Source organism: Topomyia yanbarensis, chromosome 3 (genome assembly GCF_030247195.1).
Source record: "Topomyia yanbarensis strain Yona2022 chromosome 3, ASM3024719v1, whole genome shotgun sequence".
Classification (NCBI taxonomy): domain Eukaryota; kingdom Metazoa; phylum Arthropoda; class Insecta; order Diptera; family Culicidae; genus Topomyia; species Topomyia yanbarensis.
This window is the reverse complement of record NC_080672.1, coordinates 81,419,303-81,443,417: the sequence shown is the minus strand read 5'-3', so window position 1 is coordinate 81,443,417 and position 24,115 is coordinate 81,419,303. Positions and strand designations below refer to the sequence as shown.

At 42.0% G+C, this 24,115-nt stretch overlaps 4 protein-coding genes across 4 annotated transcripts in view; 2 read left to right on the top strand and 2 right to left on the bottom strand.

Moving 5' to 3' along the window:
* Positions 1-11,157, top strand: part of LOC131693452 (beta-1,4-N-acetylgalactosaminyltransferase bre-4) — an 85,592-nt gene extending 74,435 nt beyond the window's left edge. Inside the window, exon 7 of the mRNA XM_058981266.1 lies at positions 7,853-11,157. Coding sequence (XP_058837249.1) covers positions 7,853-7,861 — 9 coding nt within the window. The 3' untranslated portion in view covers positions 7,862-11,157. The remainder of the gene's footprint in view (positions 1-7,852) is intronic.
* A 79-nt stretch (positions 11,158-11,236) lies between these two features.
* On the bottom strand, positions 11,237-17,101 carry LOC131693455 (galectin-4-like). The gene is made up of 3 exons (XM_058981269.1): positions 16,986-17,101; positions 16,809-16,891; positions 11,237-11,711 (listed from the first exon to the last, which is right to left on the bottom strand). Exons 1-3 carry the CDS (start codon positions 17,010-17,012, stop codon positions 11,390-11,392), a joined length of 432 nt encoding a protein of 143 aa, XP_058837252.1. The 5' UTR covers positions 17,013-17,101; the 3' UTR covers positions 11,237-11,389.
* A 2,347-nt stretch (positions 17,102-19,448) lies between these two features.
* LOC131693454 (32 kDa beta-galactoside-binding lectin lec-3-like) lies at positions 19,449-20,273 on the top strand. Its single transcript, XM_058981268.1, has 3 exons — positions 19,449-19,577; positions 19,640-19,725; positions 19,790-20,273. The coding sequence occupies exons 1-3, from the start codon at positions 19,551-19,553 to the stop codon at positions 20,109-20,111; spliced, it is 435 nt and encodes a 144-aa protein (XP_058837251.1). The 5' UTR covers positions 19,449-19,550; the 3' UTR covers positions 20,112-20,273.
* Positions 20,274-20,354: 81 nt separating this feature from the next.
* LOC131693453 (NEDD8-conjugating enzyme UBE2F-like) lies at positions 20,355-21,622 on the bottom strand. Its single transcript, XM_058981267.1, has 3 exons — positions 21,032-21,622; positions 20,814-20,975; positions 20,355-20,755 (listed from the first exon to the last, which is right to left on the bottom strand). Exons 1-3 carry the CDS (start codon positions 21,287-21,289, stop codon positions 20,639-20,641), a joined length of 537 nt encoding a protein of 178 aa, XP_058837250.1. The 5' UTR covers positions 21,290-21,622; the 3' UTR covers positions 20,355-20,638.
* Positions 21,623-24,115: the final 2,493 nt, after the last annotated feature.

The window sequence follows — 24,115 nt, the reverse complement described above, 5'->3', positions numbered from 1 at the left end:
CCTGTCATTGTATTTGGATCGTGGAAAAGCAAACAATAAGAATGTTATTCTAACAACAATTTTTAACATATTTTCAAAAATCATACTATTTGCAATCACAAAAACTACTAAGCCTTTTTTAAAAAATGCCCTTGCGTCGAAATGTTCTAATTGCCAGGGGCAATCATAAAGATTTATGATCTGAACACAACTGAAAGGTTTGTTCGAATCGTAAAAGGTGATTGTCGGACACTTTCTCAAACCTGTAAAAAAACGTACGAAGTTTATCGGCATCCGCCAAAAAGCGACGATAAGTTACCAGCCGGGTCGTAGTCGTTGTTCGTCCTGCTCCATCCTTCAGCGAAGCACAGCTCTCTGCACTACCTCACCATCGAGCAACCGTCATTTTACAACCACCACCCCTAAACAACCAACATGCCTCCAACGGTCGGACTCCCTTCACAACCCAACCTCGTCTGACTGCTGTAGCTGCCCTTGAATCGTCTTTCGTCGGTGCTGTGTCCGTGACAACGAGGATAATGAGGCGGCGGAGGAACTCATTACGCTTGTAGCCAAAGTCATCATAATTCTGCGCATCTGTAGGACCCGATCAGAATAGCTTCAAGCTGCCGTCAGTATCCTCAATTGACACGCTAGCTCACCAATAAATAATCATGTGGAGCAGCACAATTACATAAGAACGAAGGAAATCGATACCGCCATCGTCACCGAGACCCATATGAAGCATGAAGTAAACATCTCCACACCAGACTTCCGGCTCTTAAGACTCGATCGATCCAATACTGCAGGAGCGGGAGTGGTTGTTGCTATGAGGCGCAACATCCAATGCCGCCTGCTGCCGAATATCGAACTCAACTGCTTTGAAGTAATCGGGGTCGAGGTTACCACTTCGACTGGCCCAATCATCATCATCGCGGCCTACTGTCCGAAACAAACCAGCATCCGGGATGGTAGCTCGACCTTGTTAAAAAAACGATTTAGCCAAACTGAAGGCGGCAGGCGAAGTTAATCATCAACGCTCGGCACGTGGTGATTGGCCACAGAAGGTGGAACCGAAATGGAGCCGTTTTTGCTGACGACTTCGATGCCGGCCATTACAACATACTCACCCCAGGAAAATCCAACGAGAATATCCAGATCAGGAGTCCATTTCCTACCGGACAACACCAACATCGTCACTGAAAATTCACCAATTGTCTTCAACGAGTTGTCAACCGACCACCTTTCGGTGGTGCTGACGCTCTGTACATCAGCCGACACATTTCAATATCAGCATTCACGAAACCGCGTCAACTGGGAAGCGCTTCAGCGAGTCGTCGATCAACACATCAACGTAGATCTACCACTGAATTCACTGGTGAAAATCGACATAGCGCTAGAATGCATCCAACTAGCGATCGTTGTTGCCCAAGGCAGAGTTGTACCCGTGCCGCAAAATCAGGTTAGCAACTCTCTCCAAAACTTGTTCGACTCCGGAATATTTGTCGGAGGCAGAGAATCAATGATGATCAATCAGATAGCTTGGTTCTAGAGAAATCGAGAGTCACTGCGAATGAACTGATTACTGTTGGTAAAACGTCGCGAAACATGAAGGCCCCCGGTTTCGACAATAGTTGTAACAGCGAACTAAAGCATTTGAGTCGCAACTGATTTGCTTTTATATCTAAAATATTTAACCGGGTCTAAAAACTGAGCTACTTTTTTCAGTGTGGAAGTTAGCACAAGATATCCCAGTACTGAAACCGGGGAAAGATTCCAAAAGCTATCGACCCATCAGCTTACTCTCTGTCCTAAGCTGTTTGAGAAAACAATCCAAAGCCGAATGCTTTCTTTTGGTAATGAGCATCCATGAGAAACAGTTTGGGTTCCGCAAAAGAAGATCACCCATCCATCAACTCACTAGCGTTACAGACGTGATCCAGCGGAACAAGTTGGTGTCCCAGGCGATAGCAATGACGATCTTGGACATCGAAAAAGCATTGGACAATGTGTGACTCGATGGCCTGGTGTTCAAACTGCATAGATTCAATTTCCCGATGTATCTGATCAAGATTATCAAAAATTATTATTCAAATAGAGCATTTCAGGTCTCTCTACAAAATGCTCTTTCAGATAAATTTATCATCTTCGCAGGTGTGTCCCAGGGAAGTATCCATGGGTCCATTCTGTACAACAGCTTCACATCCGACATCCCACCTCTACCGGGAGGTGGAGTCACAGTTCGCTGATGATGCAGCAATCTTGTATAAGGGTCGTATAGTTGTCGCTCTGAAGAATAAATTGCAGTGCAATGAGAATGAGAAGAAAAAGAAAATGAGCAGTTTAGTCTGTATAATTATGGTTTTAGGTAGGTGTCTACAAAGGACATACAGAGAAGATCGCGACTTGCCAGTAAATCCCGAACCGGAGCATTAGGTGATCTTCCTAAGGCCCGAAAGGAATCCAATAGTTGAGACCTAGTAGGACAATACTCTACGCATGCCCAGACAGTTCGATATTGTGAAAACCGTCGTTTGCCACAGATACCGTTATTCGCGAGCCCAATACATCGATTATGAGCGTCTAACGTGCAGTGATTGGACATGAGCCGAGACATCACACGAATGAAATCACGACCCATATCCATTCCATAGAATGATAGAATGTAGCCATCGTCCTAACTCACCATTGCTCCACGATGCCTGCCAACTTTCTAGCGCCCTCTGACGCGAATTATTGAAAAATTCGCGTCCTCTAATGCGAATTATTGAAAAATTTGCGTCCTCTGACGAGAATTATTACTCTTTCGTTTCCTCATTACCCGGGATGGAGCAATGGGACCTAAACTAAAAAAAAACAAATTAAAATAATCTTGTACGATCTTGCAGATAAAGCACACAGGTGCTTTCTAGGTGTCCAAAATAATAAAGCAATGATCGGTGGGCAAAGTATCAATAATCTCAAGGGTGTACTGAATAGCAGTAGTTCTGCGACGTAAACTGAAGCAGGATCATTGAGTTTGAATGTAGCGGTGAGGTTTTGATTTAATTTACCGAAGTCAGTGGACTTGTCGAGACTTGACCCGTCGGTGTAAAACATCTTATTGCAGTCGACTTCTCGAAATTTACTAAGAAAGATGTTTGGGATCACTTGCGGACGTATGTGGTCCGGGATCCACGAAACTCATCTTTCATGGATGTGGCGAAGAACATTGACACAGTTGGGATAGTACGAAGAAGAATTGATATTTTGTACCACGTAATCGAAGTACAAGGATCGGGTAAGGGAAATGAGCTACTAGAAATTTGCAATTACTACCGGGTTCAAGAATCGCATCGCATCGAATGAGTAATCGATATGAGAGGTTTCAAAGTCGATTTTTCAACGGAAGGACGCCCGCCAGCACTTCTAGACTCACCAGATGGGTCGAGTGCTTGCAACAATAAATCTAGGAGGAACAGGATCTTTTTCTCGAACAGCTTCCGGATGTAGGAGAGCACTATAATCGCTCGGTACAAATTGTGATCGGAGGCTGGTTTTGCTGGTTTTTGGATGGCGATGACCGTCACTTGTCTCCAATCACGTGGGACCATGTTACCCCCAAGAAACTTATTAAATAAATTCTTAGCAGGTTTTTCAACAAGTTGAATTTGATTCTGTCTGGCCCTGGGGCTTAATTGTTACATGATAATAGAGCAAGTAAGGACTCTACCATCGAAAGAGGTGTTTCGTTCGCGTTATCGTGAGAGGAGGCTGTGCGGTAGATCTTATGAGCCGTAGCGGAATCCGGGTAAACCTTCTTAGCGAAATCGAATATCCAACGGTTTCAATACTCCACGCTCTTGTTAGTAGTGTTTCGGTTTGGCATACGTCGGTCCGTGCCCCAAAGAGTGCTAATCGACGTTTTTCGCGTTAATTCATCAACGAACCGGCGCCAATAATCACGTTTATTGACTTTCATCAAGTTTGTCATTCGCGTGCCTAACATCGCGTACTGTCGATAGCTAACGGGTAACCCGTCATCGCGGTAGGCTTTATACACGGCGACTCTTCCCTTGATTAATTCCGATGGCCTTGAACCATTGGTGATCGAAAGTACGATCGGCAGATGGTCGCTACCATGGGGGTCAGGGATTACCTTCCACGCGCAATCCAGCTGTAACGAAGTCGAACAGAGGGATAAATCTAATGCACTTGGGCGCTCTGGTGGAAGAGGAATCCGTGTCATTTCACCCGTGTTTAGAATTGTCATATAGAAGTTGTCACAACTATCGTGAATTGAAGCGACAACTTCAATGCATATTGTTAAGGGAAGGGTAATTCTGTAGAAGGAATAGCACTTTTAGATCTCCAAAAGCACTCCTCGCAGGCGAATTGTATAAAAATTATGAAAGTTGAGGTTTATATCGAAGGTTAAACAAGTTTCAGATAATGTAACTACATCACATCCACAGCTGTTCATTACAAATTTGAAAGACGCTTTTTTCAAGACGATATTTCTGCAATTCCACTGTAGAACAGAATCCGTCACCTCGTTCGATGAGTTAGCCATCGAATGATACAATCGCTGAAAGGACGTGCCATTTAGCAATCAACTGTTTCAAAAATGTTTTTGCTCAAGCTAGAAAAGCTAGCAGCAGACTTTTAATTGGATCAGTCATATTGAAAGTTTTTATTATCCAGTCCACAATGTCCGAGAGTCTGATTATTCCAGTGCCGCGATTATTCTCGAACTGAAATAAAGGAACACTTGGGGCTTTGGATGTTTCGGGAAGTGCTGCAAATACAGACACTTTATACACAGACTAGCGAAGTGTCAAAAATTGCAGCCAAACGGACTGTCAAAAAGTGCAGCCAAACGAGCATGAGGGTTTTGAGATGGGAAGTGCAAGAGGAAGCCCATGCAAAGCTCCCATAGCTTCCGTGATGCCAGTTTACATCCATGGTTGCTAGTTTTACTGTTTTTCTCTCCGCTAGTCTGTTATATAAAGTGTCTGTAGCTGCAAACTCCTTCTATGAGCTTAATCAAGAGACCAGGAGCTACTTGCTTAGGTTTGGTTGCAGCACTTCCAAAAGATGTCACTTTCGGAGCCCCGTCAAGGAACACCTTCGTGCCTTTACAAGGGAGTTTAGGAAGGAAATGTTCCTCCTCTTCTTATAATTTTGTAGGCGCCCTAGTAGATGTACCTTCTTGTGAGTTGTAACCCGTCAGGGTAACAATTTAGCACTGGGTGGAAATACACCCTTTCGTGCGTACTCTCTCCGTAGAGTGTTTTGTTTACGAAAATTTATGCTCACCGCTGTTTCGATGCCGTTCACTTTTTCTTGTAAATTTTTATATGGTCTCGCGTTTGTGAACGGTTTTGTGCGTGCAGATAGGTGTAGTAATTTTTGTTTGACAATTTTGAATTAATAACATAGGGTTTAGTTAGGTAACCGCTCTCCTCTCGCTGCAAAAGTGGTCTGACTATGCTGTGCCATAGCGATGACAGCTATGCGGCGGTGCGTTTTTTTGGTGTTTGTTTTGTGATAGTCGAGTGCGGAAGGCGGCCATCGAGTTTTGGCGAGAAAGTGACGAACCACGGCGATAGACAGACGTCCGTTTAGAAGTTTTTCGGGAGTTTTCCGCCACTAGAAAACGTTCCAGCGCGCGCATGTGACGACCAATTAAAACCGTCAAAAGTACCGGCCCGTGGTTCGGGCACAAGTGAATTTAGTGGTGCAGGATCGCCATCGGAGGAAGCTAATTGTAAAGGAGTTTTCGCTTCCACAGCTAACAGTTAAGGATCCGACGCACCCGCCCCTCCCGCTGCAAAGGATAAGTCGAACGAGCCTTGCTCTCCTCTGCAGCTAACAGTCAAGGAGAGGGAAGCAGGTAGGACGACGGCTCCACCTGGGAAGAACACTGCGGTGTCTTCCGGGATTCCTTGCGGGGAGTAAGGGAATCCGGTGATTCGTCACCAACGTCGCTAGGGAGGTTCCAACAAAAGAGCCACCACCCTAGCTAATTGTTAAGGACCGCTGCCGGAGCAGCCAACTTAAATAGGGAGAACTCTGCCGTTGCTGTCCCGGCCGGTCGGAAGAAACCGCCCGCCTTTCCGTTCGCAGCAGTAACTCACCTACAGCAGCAACAGTGAAGTGGAGGAGAAAATAAAAGGCGGTAAATTTAATAATTTATTTTGTTACTTTTTTGTTGTGTTACAAAATCCGAAAGTCTTGGTAGAAGCACCTAGGCCGCCCTGTAAAGAAGGGTCCGCCGGGCAAATTTATATAAGAACCCGAGTAGTGGGCAAACCCCTACTTACAGGGTTATCAGCTTCGCCTTCATTAGGAGCCAAGAGAACATAAAGGTTCGTTGAGGATTATGGCGTAGTTTTCTTTAACATTTCTGCGAAAGAACGCTTGGAACGTCCTGCAAGTGAACATTTTAGTTTATCCCCGTGTAGTTTGTACGCGGGACATGCTGAGATTTCATGCAGTTTCTATACACTTTTCAGCATTCATACTGCACGAATCATTCACATGACTATCGTCGCATTTTCCACAGTGGGCTTTATTGGTACAATGGGTGGCTGTGTGGCCCAATTGTTTACACTTAGTGCAATCCATGATCCGCGGTACGAACAGACGGACAGGCAAACGGACCCTTTGTAAGAGGATGTACTTCGGTAAGGCGGCTCCAGCGAAGGTCACGCAACAGGAATTTGATTGAGGGTATGTTTTCTTACTATCCCCGCGACTAATACTAAATTCAAACGCTTGCAATTAAGTATTTTCACTGACTTGAGTAGGCGGTTTCTAAAGCAGCTCACCCGGAAAAGTAGCAGATCTGCCCATGTCAAACTCTCATCGTTCACGACGCCTTCAATCTGTACACCTACTGCTGGAATATACACATAATAGTCGCGCGTAAAGTGCTCGCAGCAAGCAATATTGTTTGCCTGCTTTGAATTAGTCAACACGACCCTGACCTTGCCTGAGCGGACCTGTGATATTTTGATCACAGCCTAGAACCGTCCTGTCAGATCTTTCGAAATCTGTAAGAGATTCAGCGAAAACTAAACAGCTACTTGTACTTCCCAGCACAAAGTGAGCGGCCAATATTATTTAGGTTGGGGGAGCCTTGGGTGTCAGGTAGACATTTGGCCGTCCGGGGAGGGACACCGGCAACGCATGGGGTCAGCACCTGCACAGACGGGAAAAGCAGTGAACTTGTCAAGAATGGTAAAGATCATTTATCTTTAAATTGGTTTCCCACAATGCACTGATCCAGTTTATATAACTGGCTATTGTTTAATCGTCACTGCGCGAACAAAAGGCTGCGGAATGTTGCCCTAAAATAAATAGACTAAGAAAACACCCTAACTGTCTGAGAATCACGGTACAAATGAGATTATTTAGTTGCAATGATTTTCATTTTTTGTCATTATTTTATTAATTTTAATTTTTTTGTATATATTCAATTATATTACATTGTATTATATTGTTTTTTGAATCGAAAATTTATTAGGTTTTAAGCTGTTCGCTCAGAAGGCGACAGGACACACGCCACAAAAAATATTCAGTATGAATTTTGTTCTACCTATTTAAACGCTGTAGCTGTTGCCGCGTTGGCAGAAGTAGAACAAACTTCATAGTGAATATTTTTTGTAGCGTGTGTCCAGTCACTTCGTGTGTTTACAGCTTTAACGCCAATTTGAGAATAATTTACATTTACATACAGGCTTCACTCAAATTGGCTTTCCCCTTCTTAATACTTAATATTTCATTAAGAGCAACAAGGTTAGAAATAAATAAGTAAATTGATCGACTACAAATAGACGATTTACTTAATGGCTCATTCTAACCTATGTTTCGTTTATCTTCATTACAGAGCAGCTGATGACAATCGTTCCTACCGAATTGGCTCGGATGAAACGTGTCGATGGGAACCGACACTCCGGTACTCTATACGATCCAAAGTCATTGAGAGTCCATACCGAGGTAGGTTTGCTAATCGTTCCCAATCTCACATCGTTCCCCAATAACATCCACAACGCCTGATGAGCGTTACTCGGGAGTCGTACATGATATTCCCGATAAAGTCGAAACATACAAACAATCCAGCTTTTTGTAGTTATAAACACTACTCCTACTACAATGCTACTACTGTAAATTAGTCCTCTTCCGTCTTTTGGTTAGTTGATCTTTCTCGTGTTAAGTTAAAAATGCGTTGTGTTAAGAAAAATCTGAAAGTGTGAATGCTCCCCCAATCGCGTTACTTAATTTGTGAGAATCGAAAGACACGGTCAAAAATATCGGTGTCAATTAGTTTTTAACAAAGTCACTTCCGACAACCCTTCCTAGTTTTACATAGGCAAAGCGAGATTTTGTATAAACTAAGAAGCTGTTCAGTTCTCGCGTGAATCTTTTAATACCAGATTCTCAAAATAGGCTATTAGACCAGCAAGCGCGGGTGAAATCAGCGATAGACAGAATACAATGTCTGTAACCGTTTTTAGTTCATAAAATGGGGCACAACATTTCGGTTCCGTCCTACCGGATAATTGACTGGGAGTAAACACTAGTGCGAAGTCAATGGCGTGTTCAAGTCGCTAGGAAGAAGAAAAAATGTTCTGCTCGTTTGGTTTCAAGAAAAAAAACACGTTTTAAACGCAGTAGAATACAGTAATCACAGTGAACAAAACAGAAAATAATCCCAAAAAAATAGAGTGAAATTCCACATAAGCGCAAAGAAGTAAGTTAATCTCAAATCAAATTTAAGTAACTTGAAAGTATTAAACAAACAAAACAAAAAATACAGATATAATGCAAACAAGAACTCTAAGTTTAACTTAAGTCAAACGTGATTGATATTTTTTCATAGCATGTAGAATATTTATTAACGATTCCAAGTGCAAGTCTCGAGTTCAGGAAGCGATCATAGATCCGCTGACGCACACTCTCATTAGGATATGAAATTGAACAAAGTTGAAGTAGTTTTTAGGTGGTTTTTACACTGTAGTTGAAGGTGTCAAACTTTGAGTTTGCCTCTATTTGGTTAACGGTGCTGCGATACATCATTAGGATATGTACAGTGCTTGCCTAGCGAACACCGACTACAGCTAGCAACTTATTATGGCTTTTTGCCAACGGAAAGGCACGATTTTATCGAACAATTCATTTAACCCACAGATAACCGACATTTAGTCTGTTACTCGAAACTTGTGTAAGCACCCGCAATCACCATTTGGAATGATGCGAGCGACTAAAACTGCGATGCTATGCAGCCGCCATTGTCAACCTACGTCTTGTAACCAATTGCCACAGGATTAATTCTTCTTGTCATCTTTATGGTTGAATTCGCTGCTAACTCTTGCGTTATATATTTGTTTCGGCAGAGCACAGTTTGAGTTATGTGCAAGCATGGTGTTTTCTGAGCATAATAAGTGTTTCGTTCGGAATCAGAACTGAGGCTTTTTGGTTACATCAGAAATCTTCAGAAATCTATCCGATAATAACGATAGACTCATTCATCAGTAGAATTATGCGGTAAAAATAAACACAAGTATCGACAAGTACACTGCCGTAATCCGCATAACAGTCCCATTTGCTATGGGTTTCCTATGCAGGTGGGACAGTTATGCGTATCACGGCAGTACATTGCTAGTATGTGTCTCCATTTCTCTTATCTATAGTGGACAAGTATAGACCGATCACACAGGAGCGATATTGCGAATTGTATGGGGCAGTTGTATACATTTTAAACGATAACATACTCAAACACATAATTGCTGCATCTTAAGCAGTTCGCACACGAGGTGAAAGGACACGCCACAAAAAATATTCGCTATGGATTTTGTTCTAACTATTCAAACGCGGCAACAGCAACAGCGTGGGAATAGGTAGAGTAAAATGCATAGTGATTTTTTTTTTGGCACCTCATGTGCTGCATGTGTCTTGTCGTCTCGAACTGCTTTAAAGAAGCTATAAGAATTTGAATGCAGGAAATGTTCGTAGGGTTACGTGTGCTATCAGACTCTCTAAACATAAATCTCTGTAGCCAGTAGTTGTAGGCTTGCCAGTTAAGAACTGGTAACCGACTTTATTGCACAGTTTTACCAACGACATTTCAACCCTATAAGCAACATGCTAAAGTAAATGCATCAGCAACACTCGAAAACCGTTCGCGATTACGAGTGCCTCCCGATCTTTTATTAGAAAGCTTCTCTTCCATAGTGCGACGTGGATGTATTGGAACAATCGTCCCATCCGCCTGTCCATGCTGCTCTTCTCTGGAATAAATGTGATTCCTGCTTCAGAACAATTCTTGCTCGCATATTCGCATCCTATAGTGATGGCACGAAACCTAGGACCTTGATCAGTGCATGATATGAAAATGCCTATTGGTAAATTTCTTGTATTTGACGATCTGCTCCAGAGAATGTGGTCCTGGCGGGCGAACGGCTTTATTCAAAGATCGTTCCTGCAATGGGTCTCATACCTCAAATATATTCTGATCATACTGGAATTCCTCGATTTCCCTAACCAAAGCATGCACATGAAAGCTCTTTCACTCGGTGAGCTCACGTTTATTCGCTTCTAAATTATATCGTTTCCGTACTGGATACAAATAGCTAAGTTTTCCACATTTTGAATTAAACGTCAAACAAAGTAATAACAGAAAAGTGACAAACAATGACGAGAAGATGCAGATACGACGACTTTAAAAAGTCTTCCTCGAACATTGTCGTACCAACTTAAGCAACGTCCATATGTATCCTCATTCAACTTAAATGGATTTCATTCCGCGTACAATTTTACATATTACTTCATATTCCACGTTCACTCTTTTAGTGGCTGTTACGAAGCGGTTTAGTTTTACCAGCTAAACGTACAATTAAAACACTAATGGAAAAGTGCCATATCAAGTAAGAAAAATTGATAATAAGCAAAAATATCATTTGCCAATCGCAAGATACTGTACTTTGTAGTGGAACAAAAAGGAAAACTTACAAATAAAACATTCTTTCTGCTAGATAGGAAAGTTTTGATCTGAACCATTCGCCTCTAAGGAGCGTAAGCGATAATCTCGTTGGAATTTGTTTTCCGATAGCTTATAGAAGAGAGACTTTTGACACTTGATACCAACATTCTAGGAAACGAATTGAATAAAAAGTCAGTTTTGTAATCGTAAAACATTTCGCTGCAGTGTTATTTCCGATGACACATCCTAATCGATGCATATTTATTTGGAGCGACATTACCAGAAACAACATTGATTAAATAATTTTATTTCGTAACGCAATCGACAGCAGACAGTAAAATAATTGATACCGATAAAACTCGTAGCGAAAAATCCCCTTCCTCTGGCTTAACGTTCAATCATCAGCTTTATCAAGCTCAGCCGAAGCTCGACATGCCCTTATCTTTACTCGGTAATCATGGCGTCCACCTGTGCTCCCTCGCCGATGTGAATGAACCGAACCGAGGCGTACGGTTGCCGGTGGGCAAACTCGGCATACTGGCACCCGTTGATGGCGATACTGTACGCGTCCGGTTTTACCGTGATCTGCACGTCAAAGTAACCCCTCTTCTGAATCGGACAGCCACCGTGCCGTTCCTCGATGCCCCAGCTCCGGAATTGGTAGGTGTTACGAACGATCACCTTGTCGCGGGGGCGAATACTGATGTGTAGCGGGCAATCATCCCTAGGGTCGACGTTCGGGCCGGACTGGAAGTTGATGTTGAACCTGTTTGGGGGAAGGAAGGTAGAATTAGAACATTGTTGGTTTTCATATTCTTTTGATGCAAGGAATCGTCTTATTGGATTTTTTTTGGCAGTGGAGTAGTGGCGTATTGGTTTGGCGAACAATTTATAGTGCTCATGATGATGCTTATATGTATTAGATACCAATTATCATTGTTATTTTCTAGTGTGAAAAGCCGGCGAATTTCATTGGAGTAATAGTTATCTTCAGGGTATACCATAAATACTTCCAGATCTTCGTGAGAGTTATGAAAAGCTCGAACAACAATGAAACAAACGAAGAAGGCGAACGATTCCGTTAACCGTAAAGACGCTCATCGAAAGGTTGCAAGCCGGGAAGAAACTATAAGGTCTTTTTCCCACGAGACGGTGATTGAGTTCAGGGACCTGGACGAGATCACAACAGAAGACTGCTCCAACAGTTCCTAGAGCTTCCAAACAAATGAGTCCAGGTGTTTGCGTTTCGTCTTTGTCTCTTCAGAACCACGGCACATGAATAATGCACCGGGCTGACGCTAAGTCGTAAATTAGAAATCGTTTAATGTGTTCACAAGTAGTGTTTTCAATTTCCATTTTCCAGTAAACGGCCAATAAATACAATTCTCGGAACCTCATCCAACACCCACATTTCCTTCAACTCTACGGCATATGGCCCATATTTGACAATTTGTCCACCGTGAATATCTACCAGATTGTAGTCCAATGGAACGGCGACGTCGATTACTTGGCGTTGACCCTTGTCATAGACTATTATATCTGGGCGATTATTGTGTAGAAAATGATCCGATAGAACAGTGTGATCCCAGCACAGTTTAAAACGAGCATTTTACAGAACAGGCACAGGCAGATAACGGTAGCTCGACAAAAGCTGCGTTGGCTAGTACACGGCAGCCTATTATATTGTAGTCAATGATGGCGGGAGACTATATTGCGGCGAATGACACATCCGGCATATATCATCGGCATCTTGGTGCAAAATATACCTCCTACTATTTGGTCGGTGTTAAGTCAGACCGGACCAAGTCGCAAAACATCAAAAAAGGAGTTAATGATAGCACTGGATAAAGAATTTCTTCATCTACATTCCACTTTTACCAGATTTGAAATATGAAGCAATAAACAAGAATTATGGTAAAAGTTATTTTCCAATTGTAATGTAAAGGATGCTGCGATTCAAACTTTAAACGCGTTTTTCTCGAAATCAATGCACTGTCACTTAGTCCGGTCTGACCTAACACCGACCATTTCTCGTCGGCATTATCCTGCCCTGGATGGCTATCATGTCGGCCTCGATCACTAAAGAGAGATCACCTCACTTGAGCCAGAGGTTCGATGTAGCCTTGTCGAGGTACGGCTGTTCCAACAGGCGGAATGGGCCCCAAGCATAGCTTTCTGCTTCCACTTTGCAATCTTCTCCTCCACAGCCTGCAGATTGCAGTTAAGATTGTAGTTCGCTTGGGCTAGGTGAAGTGTGCTATAGTTGCTGTCCGCAGCACAAACTGCTTGATACTCCATGACTGTTAACATTTTCCACAAAGTATTTTTGCAGTCGTCGCACCTACGCTACGCATAGTGTTTATAAATTGACTATTCCTTGTTCCCCTTCATTCCGTGGCAATGTGAATCTCTGCCGCACCGACTGAGTATGACTCACTCCTACTTGTCTAAACGTCGTCCTCAATCTTCTCTCAAGATCTTCCAGACCAGTCCAGCTCTATTTGAATACGTCGAAATTGTAGGTCAACACGGGTACAGCAATCGTGTTGATTGCTTTGACCTTATTCCTTCGTTCATGATTGACTTTAAGACACATTTCACTCGACTCAAGAACTTATGATGTCGAGGTGGCGAATCCCGGGGAACTGCCGGAATCCGAGATACTTATACGATTCACCACGAACCATGCCCCGAATTATCACACCTTCATTAGCTGACCAGATCGGCATTTCTCTAGACCAAGCTCCATGCCACTAATTTTTTCGATTAGTTTGATGAGTACACCTGGTCGTTCGGTCGATTCAGCGTAGATCTTGAGATCTTCTATGTAGAAGATATGGGTCACCTCTTCCGGTGAGTTTTCTCCATACCTTATCTGACAGCCTTACCCGTTCCGATTGAGTGTCCTACTGAGGGGGTTCATCACCAAACAAAACCAATGCGGGCTAAAAAAGTCGCCTTGGAATGCGCCCCCCCCCCCCAAGATGCGGAACGTTCTAGACCAGAACACGTCCTCCCCATCTCTGAGTTGCAGTGTTGTCGTCCACCTCTCCATCGCCTGCCGTAGGAACCTCACGACTACAGGATCAAATTAATTCATCTCCAATACCTTCATGAGGAACGAAAGCGCCATGGAGTCGTATGCCTTCTTGTTATCGATGTAGGATATACTACTGGATTGGTTACACATTGGTTGTCCAACAATGACTGCATCGATGATGGCTTGATTTTTGTAGTCACATTTCTTGCATTTCTTCTGCTGCTCTGTCAGGGTGCTATTCTGCTCACAGTTGAGCCATACATATGTAGTGCTGATAGTGCTGATCTTGTGCAGACATGCTAGACAGCTAATTGTTTTGCACTTTGATGAATTGGACGGGCAGTAGTAGTAGTCCTTGGGGAGCAGAATTGTGGTACCACGGGAGATGAGATCCGGTAATAAGCGTAGTTCGCCCGTAACGCCATGTTGAAACATACAGCCATCGTGGGATGTACATCAGCTTCTTGTACCAAAAGTTGTGAACACCTGCTGGTACAGGTGCCGCCCAATTCCCAAGGTACCGTGTACATCTCGTCAATTTTTTCATCTGTACATTCTTCCTCGCGCCTGAGCCCTTCGTGATGTTGTAAGAGAGCCTCCTAAATACTGACCCAAAAGCTAGTGACATCGTCGATATTCGGTAGACCTTCGCAGACTGCTAAGGAAATTCCACCTGCTACGACCAAAACCAGTATACAATCATCGTATGCTAAACCACAACCGGTTGTTAAACCAATGACTGCGGACCAGGCAGTAACAAACACCAGCTCAAAAACGATCCGGCCCAGTACCACCAAACCAACTGCCATTTCAAACAGCGAAGTAACAACGATTACACCAAATACCTCTAAACCAAAGAATCAAATACCGATACCGACGACGAAGGATTTACAAAAGCAACCCGTAAGTACAAGAAACAAACAAGAACATCGGACCGTGAACATCATGAATGCAGTACCGATGACGACATGGATGTGAACGAAAATACGAACCGAATGATCCCCACAGACGATCCGAATGACCCCCAAGGTGCGGCAGACAACACACCCTATTTTTCACCACCAAGAAAGAGGATCTCAACACGCAGCAGCAAGCTGCGTCAAAAGGACCCGATGAACACATGAAAGTGTATTTTAATTTTTACATATTGTAAAAATCATTAAAGACACACGGCTCAGTTATGCTAACGCATTGAGCCGTGTGAAATAAACAAGTAAAAGAAAAAAAGCCATCGACTGTAATTCGACATTCTCCTCTTCGGCCAATCTGAAACGAGGCTTTCACGACCAGAATTGCAATTTTTGCGTTACGTAATTTATGAACGGACCCTTATCGGCGGAGGATATGGAATGCGAGTAAGTTTACAAATTTCATCTGCTCGGATAAAACATCGAATGATGTCCTACAATCTATTGCATTTTCGGGTGGAGTAGCTACCCGTTTTCGTGTCGTTTTAATTTTTGGCACGCGGCGTTTCAGGGAGGACCTAGACATGTTGGAAGTATTAAATGTTTGTTTAGGCTGAATTATTCTTGACAAAGCGTTTTAGTCTTGAGCAAGACTAATTGTCAAAAAGATAGCTAATCTTGAGAAAGACTGTTGCTGTTGAACAATTCTAGATAAACCAGGAGATATCAAGCTTTTTGACCGGACTGAACGAAGGTTCGAGCCGGACGGGTCTTATCTTTAATATTTCGTATCGATACGCTCTAACCGACGCACACATATGTACAATTTTCGTAGCGTGACATTCCATTGTTTATTGCTTTCTAGAGACGATGGGACTACATTCGTTATGCGCTTATTATCGAAATGATAAGAAAATATTATCGGAAATAAATTGTTACCCGATAGATTTTGGGCCATTGTGATTGGTTGGTTGAAAGCAACCTTTGACAATAGTGAGTCAGCAGCACAGTGGCCACACAAGCACAGAGATTAATCAAAACTATCAGAACTAATTTTTGTCAAAAAGAAAAGCTAACTAAAAGGTATTTAAAGATCAATAGTTTTGCACAACATTTCTTCAATAGTTTTGCACAACATTTCTTCAAACACTGACACAACATCTTAAGCAACGCACAGACTAACAGACATAACACACAAAACAATGCTTCGCCCGCTTTAACGGTCATTTTAAATATATTTGTAGTTGGGACTGTGGCCACATTTGCAATTATGGCGCCACTGACATAATGACATAAAGCATATGGGGGATATACCATTAGTGAAAAATTGTTCCCAAACCTGAGGGGTAACCCACCAGTAATTGAGTGTTTCGACTGTGAATAAAAGGTGGAGCTAGTGTTCTGGGAAAATTGTCGGATAGATGTTTTTTGAGGGAATTTCCTCATAGTGTTATGTCTGTTAATCTGTGAGCAAAGTTTGAGGTGATTGCTTTTAGAAGTAGGAACTATCTACCACCGAATACAGATGGAAAATGACCCGTATGAATCACGTATCTTGCAGATTGTAAGGATTGGTTGCAAAATGGACTAATCCGTTTGGTACACGTTATCACAAATTTTGTTCTTGTAGAAATTGGCGAGAAACAGTCATGCACCGAGTTCACCACTAAACACTTGTTCACGCAACAGATAACAATCCGCTTCACAGCTATAACGGTATGCCTGTCGTTCGTCTTTGGTTTTCGGCAAAGTGCTGTCCAATTCTGCTTGCAAGGACACTATTTATATAAACAATATTGATCATGCTGTTCCGATCATTCCAATACAAGAAATATGAGAATATGAACTAATCAGATAAGTTAACAGAACGACTCTTTAAAAAATTGACATTGATTGAAAGTTAGAAAAAACTTACTGATCTTCCTTCATCTTTCCGCGGATAATCACTTTCCTGTACAGTCCCAAACCGGCCGGCAGGAACCCGAGAAACGGCGAGGGCTGCGAAATAAAAAAAAAAATCAATCAATCACATTACAAACTTCACGAAATTCCACAACCAGCTTTAATCCCGACCCATAAAAAGTACACTTACAGGATTGTACACCGGTAACTGAGCCATTTTGTGCAAAACTGTAGTCTAGTCCAAACACTTCAACCGATCGACTGACACTGGTGTCGAGTTGAGCTTCAACGCAAGGTGAAGTAGATTATTTTTATATTTGGTATACATATCAATTCCCGGAAAGTATATCGGGTTTGATAATGATTTTTTTTATATTGGCGATAAGGGCGGTAAACGTTGTAACCGATCGGCGCTTTTCAGATAAGGGTTTCCTAACACCACAGGCTAGACAGGCAAGTAGATGGTATGACATGACCTAAGCGGAATGTGAATTCACCGTACTATGAAGACATGACTACACACTAGAGACGGTTCACCTAGTGTCTAGTGCCTCGATTCCTAGTCTCAGCAATAGTGTCTGCTCCAAATTTGAAACAAATCGGACATGTCCAGCAATCGGATCAACGTACTTTAAATTCACATAGAGAAAAGTTACAATCTTATTTTCACCGCTAGGTGGCACTGTATGCATCAGATTATCGTTGCAAGTGCGAATAAGAAATGTAATTTAATTGCCTACAATTTTGTCGAAGACTCTAAATCAATCCAGATTTGTTAGGAGAAATTATTATACTTTTAACCAAGTGTTGTCTGACCCAGTTTTGCATGGGACCCTCCAGCGCATGGTTGTGAATGAGTAATCGATTCACATAGACTTTCTTTTTGGTGAAAAAATAGTGAAATAATATGAGTTATCTATCGGCTAGAAAACAATAGTTTCATATTTTACAACATAGATGGAGCTAATACATAAGTTTTCAAAGAAGAGAGGTTATGGTTAAGTTACCGTTAAGCAAAAAAAAAAAAGAACAAGAACACTTGCTTTTTGTCACAAAATCGAATAATCCACCAACCGTATAACTCAGCAAGCAAATTACAGTCGTATCAATTTATTGATTCCGACATTTCCCAAACGGATAACTGTTATCAGTGCAATGTTTGCAACTTGATAATTGAAAGAGTGAGAAAACAGAGCTTTACGACAAAGTCGTACTTTGGAATCAAATTGAAAAATACTCGAATAGTCACGTTCACCTGAAAACGATTTTATAATTCACTTATACCTACATTAATAAAGCAAAGCCTAAATTGAAGCGACCCCCAGTTTGAAAGACTGTAACACCCACTACACAGGTATAGTGCAATGTCCAAAAAGAAAATGTCATTATATTCATTGCTATACTTACCGAAACCAAATACCAGCCGGATTTGTTATCAGGCAAGCTAATCGAGCGAGTGTATGTCATTGCCAACGGAGACATCCCTGCGACTTTATCAACTTGTCCAACTGTCGCCACAAACTTGTCTTCCGGTCGGCGCTGAGTCATTAACGACCAGTTTTCATACTTTGCGCCTTCCAATCGCCGTTGCGATTCTTCCAAAAGCTTGTCTTTAATAAGATCAAATATGAGCTCATTTTCTGGGAGACTTTCCAAAACTACAGTGAAGTCATTGAAGCTATCTGGAAGACTGGAAAGAAGAATGGCTACGAACCAATGCTCCGCAGGTTTCTCATCCATAGTCGTCAAACAATTCCTCAAAACAGACATCCGTTCTAGATGATCGGCCATGTTGCCGTACTCCGAAAGACGTAACGAACATAACTGTCGCATGACAGCAATTCTACGTCCGACAGAATCCTTCTCGTGAGTTTCCTTCAAAGCATCCCAGATTTGTTTTGCCGTGGATTTTTGCACAACGGGAACAAGTTGACTGTCTTCCAAAGCCAAAACAATGAAAGCTCGAGCCTTGCAGTCCTTCAATTGCCAACCGACATCAACGTTCGCCGGATCACAATCCTTTTCTACAATACTGAGCAGTTCTTGTTGAGATAACAGTAGCTCCATCTTGTATTTCCAAATGGCATAATTGTTCTCGCCAAGCTTCTCGCCTGTCATCTTGTTCCTGTTTTCTTCGGCTCGCAAAGTGCACTTCACTAAATAAAACAACGGAGCGCAGCAACTACCACTCGAATGAACCAAGCTAGCCTTCCTAGTTATCTGATAGGAACCGTAATACTCGCCACCCGTCGATAACGAGCTTTTGTCGATACGTAGGTAGATGTAAAATGTTGACGCGTTTATATGAGCACTGTTATCCGACTTTAGGCATCCATAAATTTAGTAATTTGAATATTGATCAATTACCTTAAACCTGGAACTATATAACAGTTTTAATTATATTCATAGGATTGGTACTGAATAAATTACTTAATTTGACAATTATCCTGTTCTAACTTATTTGAACTCTATGAGAAATTGGTGTAAAAAATTGAGTAACACTTAGGTCTAAGGTTTGTGATTTTTCGTTATCGACATTCACACTTATTGTCGTTCGGGTAAAATTGTATGATTCATAGCTCAAATTCATATTGCAGACTGATTAGATAATGAATCTGTATAAACATTTCTTTCAAGTGATGACAGATTGATAAATGCTTCCCCGCGAATAAAAATGCAAAAGCAGCGCTTCACCTGTAGAGTGAAGCTTAACTGAGGAAGCGTTTAGCTACCGCCATTTCTAGTCCATTCGAAAATGGCCACCATTCCAGTTTTTAACCCGGTAAGAAACAATACTTAACAATCCTACTGAGTTACCACCGAAATGTATATTTTCCCAACAAGACTATACCTTTTTTAGGGGAAATTCCGTGCGGCCTATTCCCGGGAAAGCGCCTTCACATTCGTGGCCAGATCACCACCGGTGACATGTAAGCGACGAACCATTCTCGTAATCTAGACCTATTTTATCAGTTTATCATTTCCGTTAAACAGGTTTAACATAAACATCCAGTCAGGTGCGGCTATCACTCCCCGCGACGACACACCGTTGCATATCAGCATTCGACCCGGTGCTAGGACGGTTATTTTGAATACCTATCAAAACGGTGCCTGGCAGCGTGAGGAAGACGGAAGGTGTCGCCTATCCAAGGGTGACACTTTCAAAATGCTTATCAAAGTGAAAAAGTCGCACTACACGGTTAAAATTGATGGGAAAAAGATTTGCAAATTCAAACATCGCCTTCCAGTGGAACAGGCTAAGTTTATTCACGTGGGAGTGGGTGCTGTGATAGAATCCATTACAGAGAGTACGTAAAGTGCGGCCGAATTTCTGGTTGAAATGTGTTTTATTACTACTATTATCAATTAATCAGTTTTCAATTAAGTTAGATCGTTATGAAGTAGAAAGAATGCTAATTACAATAAGGGAACAGACCTGTTACAACACATCAAAAAATCCCGAAAGGGATTTCGCTTGGAAAACATTATTTTCTATTTCTTCAAACAAACGTCTCTTGCAAAAAATCGTCGTACGCTGACTTATCTTAAGATCAAACAATTTTACACAACTCAGAATTTTATTCCACTCAACTTTTCCTAACAATTTTAAACACCCTAAAGTATCGCTAGGGTCGAGTGCAAAAATGTCTCCGAATCTAACCGTCCTCCAGCTAATATTTCATAGGTAATTCTCAATACGCCTGCTTCTCATGGTTTCGTTCCTGGCTGATTGGTTCGTTTTATCAATTGCTACGCCCCCAGACCCACATTTTCGAAAAAGCACATCACACATTCGTCATTCGTTACATACCAGTGTTTAGTTCGCCGTTCCTCACCCACTGATTATCTCCGAGCGTGCGCCGAAACATACTCCCGCACTTTCGCCTGAAACTTATCCTTGTCCTTCGAATACTGTTCCGCCGCTTCGATGTTCAGCGGATCGTCGAAATTCAGCAGGTCCTGCAAGGTGAAGTCAAATTAGACTCATAACCAAGTGATTGGCCGTTTGCGAAACTACCGTGAACAACGAATTTAATCCCCAGATGACATCCTTCAACCTCCGGGTTGGGGCCCACCCGAGACCATCAATCGAGTTCAGTCGAAGCAGCGAAAGGCAGATGTCTCCTTCGACGGAGATGTTAGGATGCCACAGTTTCGTAAGACATTTCACTTTCGGGGGCTGAAAGCAGTTTTATTCTTAAGAAAAAACGAACTCTTCTCTATCCCAAAACTTACCGCCATATTATACTCCTCGGGAACGTGAACACTAAACTTGAACCGCCCGCCTTGCCAGAATCCCTCGTTCGGTGTAATACCCAGAGTGAAGTCACTCAACACATTCGGGTCCTGGAAGGTAATCTTACACGTACTGGGAAGATTCTGCTCCAGCTCCTGGACTTCTTTCACCAGTAGAAACTCTCGGATGGAAATCCGTTTGGAAGAGTCCACAATGGCACTGTTGGATTCTTTCTTTTTCCGTGTAAGTGTAATCATCCTCGGGATAATCAATTTTGATACAAATCGATCTATGCTAGCAAAATGCAATTATGTGCTGGTTACTGCCCTCGTCGTGTGCGCTTTACTCCACGGGAGTCGGGAAATCAGACTTCTTACGCGAAATCGTTTTCCCGTTGTGAAACTAGCAATTTTCCATTGTTCACAGCACGGTATCAGCTAACAAACTCAGATTTGTGCTAATCATTAACGAGACAACATATTTTAGCAGAATAATAGGTAAAAATTAATCAATCTTTCGAAATACTATTGATGTTTACGTTTTCACAGCTGGATTATTACTATGCATTTCTGTCCTACGATTACAAGCTGTAATCTACGCCAACTGTCAAAATGATGATGTGTGAGTTCAATAAGATGCTGGCTTTACTTCATTGGTGTTGGTACTATGCCAACAGACCGTTACTGTTTTCGGTTATGAACGTGCGGAACATTACAACGGTACCTCACGTGTGTAACGGTTAATACAGTGAAGGTTTCACGTGTCGAAACAGTGCTATTTTTTCCGAGTTTCTGGTTGAAATTGTACAAGGTATTCCAAATGAAGTGTTTAGTTGACTCTTTTTTCGTTTATTTTAGCTCGATAGAATAAACTAAATATTGATGTGTTTGACTATTGCACGGAAACTCGTGAATGTGATTGGTTTTTTGATTCATTTCGTTTATTTGGTAGGCACAAGAATGTGATTTGGTAATTGTAATTTTATTGAATAGTATATACTGCCAATTTACCACCTTAAATCAGGACAAGAAAATTAGCTTTTTTAAAGGTTTATTTGACACGGCTCAATGCGTTAGCACAACTCAGCCGTGCATCTTTTAAGTTTTTGCAATAAGTATAAATAAAAAATATTAAAAATGTGTGTCTGCCAAATCTTGTTGACGCACTTTGCTGCTGCGTGTTGAGATCCTTTTCCTTGGCGGTAAAGCATTAGTTGCCTCATCCGTCGCAGCTTGGGGGTCATTCAGTCTGCCTTCTCTCATGTTATTGTCCATGTCCATGCTATCATCGGTACTGCTTTCTTGCTGTTCACAGTCAGAGGTTTTTGTTTGTTCCTTGTTCTTACGGCTCGTTGTTCTAAATCCATCTTAATCGGTATTTGTTTCTTTGTTGGTGATGCTAGTTGTTGGTTTGGGAGCCGTTGTCGTGGTCGTTATCCCTTTATTATTGATTAATTGGGTCGTTGTTTTTATCTGTAAGTGTCGGTGACTGCTTGTTGGAGGTGGCTGTAGTAGATGCGTTTTGACTACAGACACTTTATATAACAGATTAGCAGAGAGAAACATTAAAACTAGCAACCATGAATGTAAACTGTCATCACCCAGTTAAACTCATTCCGGAACCGGTTCGGATTTCTGAATGAAGTCATTATGGATTCCAAATCAAATGCAACAACCGATTCCGACTCAGAATCGGTTGTTGCATTTGATTTGGAATCCATAATGACTCCATTCAGGATTCCGAATCATATTCCGAATGGTTTGACCGGGCATAAGCTTTGCATGGGCTTCCTCTTGTACTTCACCTCTCAAAACCCTCATGCTCGTTTGACTGCAATTTCTAACACTTCGCTAGTCTGTGTATAAAGTGTCTATAGTTTTGACTAGTTGCTTCGGCGCATGTTTTTCCGTAGTGGATCTGCCCGGGATATGTGATCAGCGTTGTTAGTTTATAGGTTACGCCATCCTTCGGTGATTTGTATTCGATAGTCATGCAAGAAGGTATTGGTTTAGTCACTCGCATCCTCCCAATACGAACGCCGTTGGGAATACCGGTGAAAAAATTCTCCAAGTGTCATTCGCAATCACTACTCCGCATTACGACATAATTCGTTTGATGTAATGATGTGCGCGGTTCCGAGTCATCGATACGAACGTCCACCATGTCGTATTCCATATGCACGGGGATTTTGATTCTGGTGTTATTAAATTCGACCTCGTGTTGCATGTTGTTTTGCCATTAAGTTTTCTGGCTTTTAAACGCAATCAAAACACAGTTTTTGACGTGGTGTAGCTGGATGTACGTAACTTCTGCGCGATTAAGTTCCATTTTAACTTCAACTAGTTGTTCCACCACCTGAACTGTGGGTCTAACACGAGTTTTATTAGAGTCAATCGAAACTGTGTTATCCGTAATACGGGCACTTTTGTTTCCTTTGGCAGACGCATTTCATCGCGCAACCGGGGGCAACGATACAATACATACTGTTTGTGCACTGGATATAGAACAAAGCGCTGGGTTGCTTCACTGGTGCCTGTAGTGTGGCGATTTTTTGCTTCTGCTTTGTGCGAGGTCAGAAGATAGACTGGCTGGAAATTCGCTTCAATATAATACTAATAATCACATAATTGGAGCGAACAAAATTTGAATTATTAGGTAACATTCACCCTCATTCTTGTTTACGACGAATGCGAGATTCGAATGAAAGTAGTATTCTCGTTTAGGACAGCAAAATCAAATGGGCTTACTATTCATCCGGACCACCTTCGAACGAATTTCGCATACGTCGTAAACAAGAATAAGGATGATTAGCTCAATTTAGTCTGACTATTGCTCGTTTCCATAGCAAGACCACTTACACTCTGATCTAATAGGCTCTACATGCCCACATATCATCAAAGGTTGTTCCTTAGACATAGCTTAACATGTTTTAACAGGTGAACGTAGCTCTACTCGCAATGGATAATTTGTTAGCTGGATTTTTATATAGAAAAATATCGAAACCAAGAAAAAATACTACTAATTTTCGTTGGTTTTGATATACTTTTCTATAAAAAAAAATCCAGTCCCTGAGAGGGATCACT

Excerpts from the sequence above, each read along its gene's own strand:
- LOC131693455 (XM_058981269.1), bottom strand. The coding sequence starts at position 17,012 with ATGGCTCAGTTACCGGTGTACAATCCT. Across the intron at positions 16,892-16,985 it reads AGTTACCGGTGTACAATCCT|CCCTCGCCGTTTCTCGGGTT; the intron begins GTAAGTGTACTT and ends TTTATTTCGCAG. Across the intron at positions 11,712-16,808 it reads GGAAAGATGAAGGAAGATCA|GTTCAACATCAACTTCCAGT; the intron begins GTAAGTTTTTTC and ends TCCCCCAAACAG.
- LOC131693454 (XM_058981268.1), top strand. The coding sequence starts at position 19,551 with ATGGCCACCATTCCAGTTTTTAACCCG. Across the intron at positions 19,578-19,639 it reads CCATTCCAGTTTTTAACCCG|ACTATACCTTTTTTAGGGGA; the intron begins GTAAGAAACAAT and ends TTTCCCAACAAG. Across the intron at positions 19,726-19,789 it reads CAGATCACCACCGGTGACAT|GTTTAACATAAACATCCAGT; the intron begins GTAAGCGACGAA and ends TCCGTTAAACAG.
- LOC131693453 (XM_058981267.1), bottom strand. The coding sequence starts at position 21,289 with ATGATTACACTTACACGGAAAAAGAAAGAATCCAACAGTGCCATTGTG. Across the intron at positions 20,976-21,031 it reads CCGAGGAGTATAATATGGCG|CCCCCGAAAGTGAAATGTCT; the intron begins GTAAGTTTTGGG and ends AACTGCTTTCAG. Across the intron at positions 20,756-20,813 it reads GATTAAATTCGTTGTTCACG|GACCTGCTGAATTTCGACGA; the intron begins GTAGTTTCGCAA and ends TTCACCTTGCAG.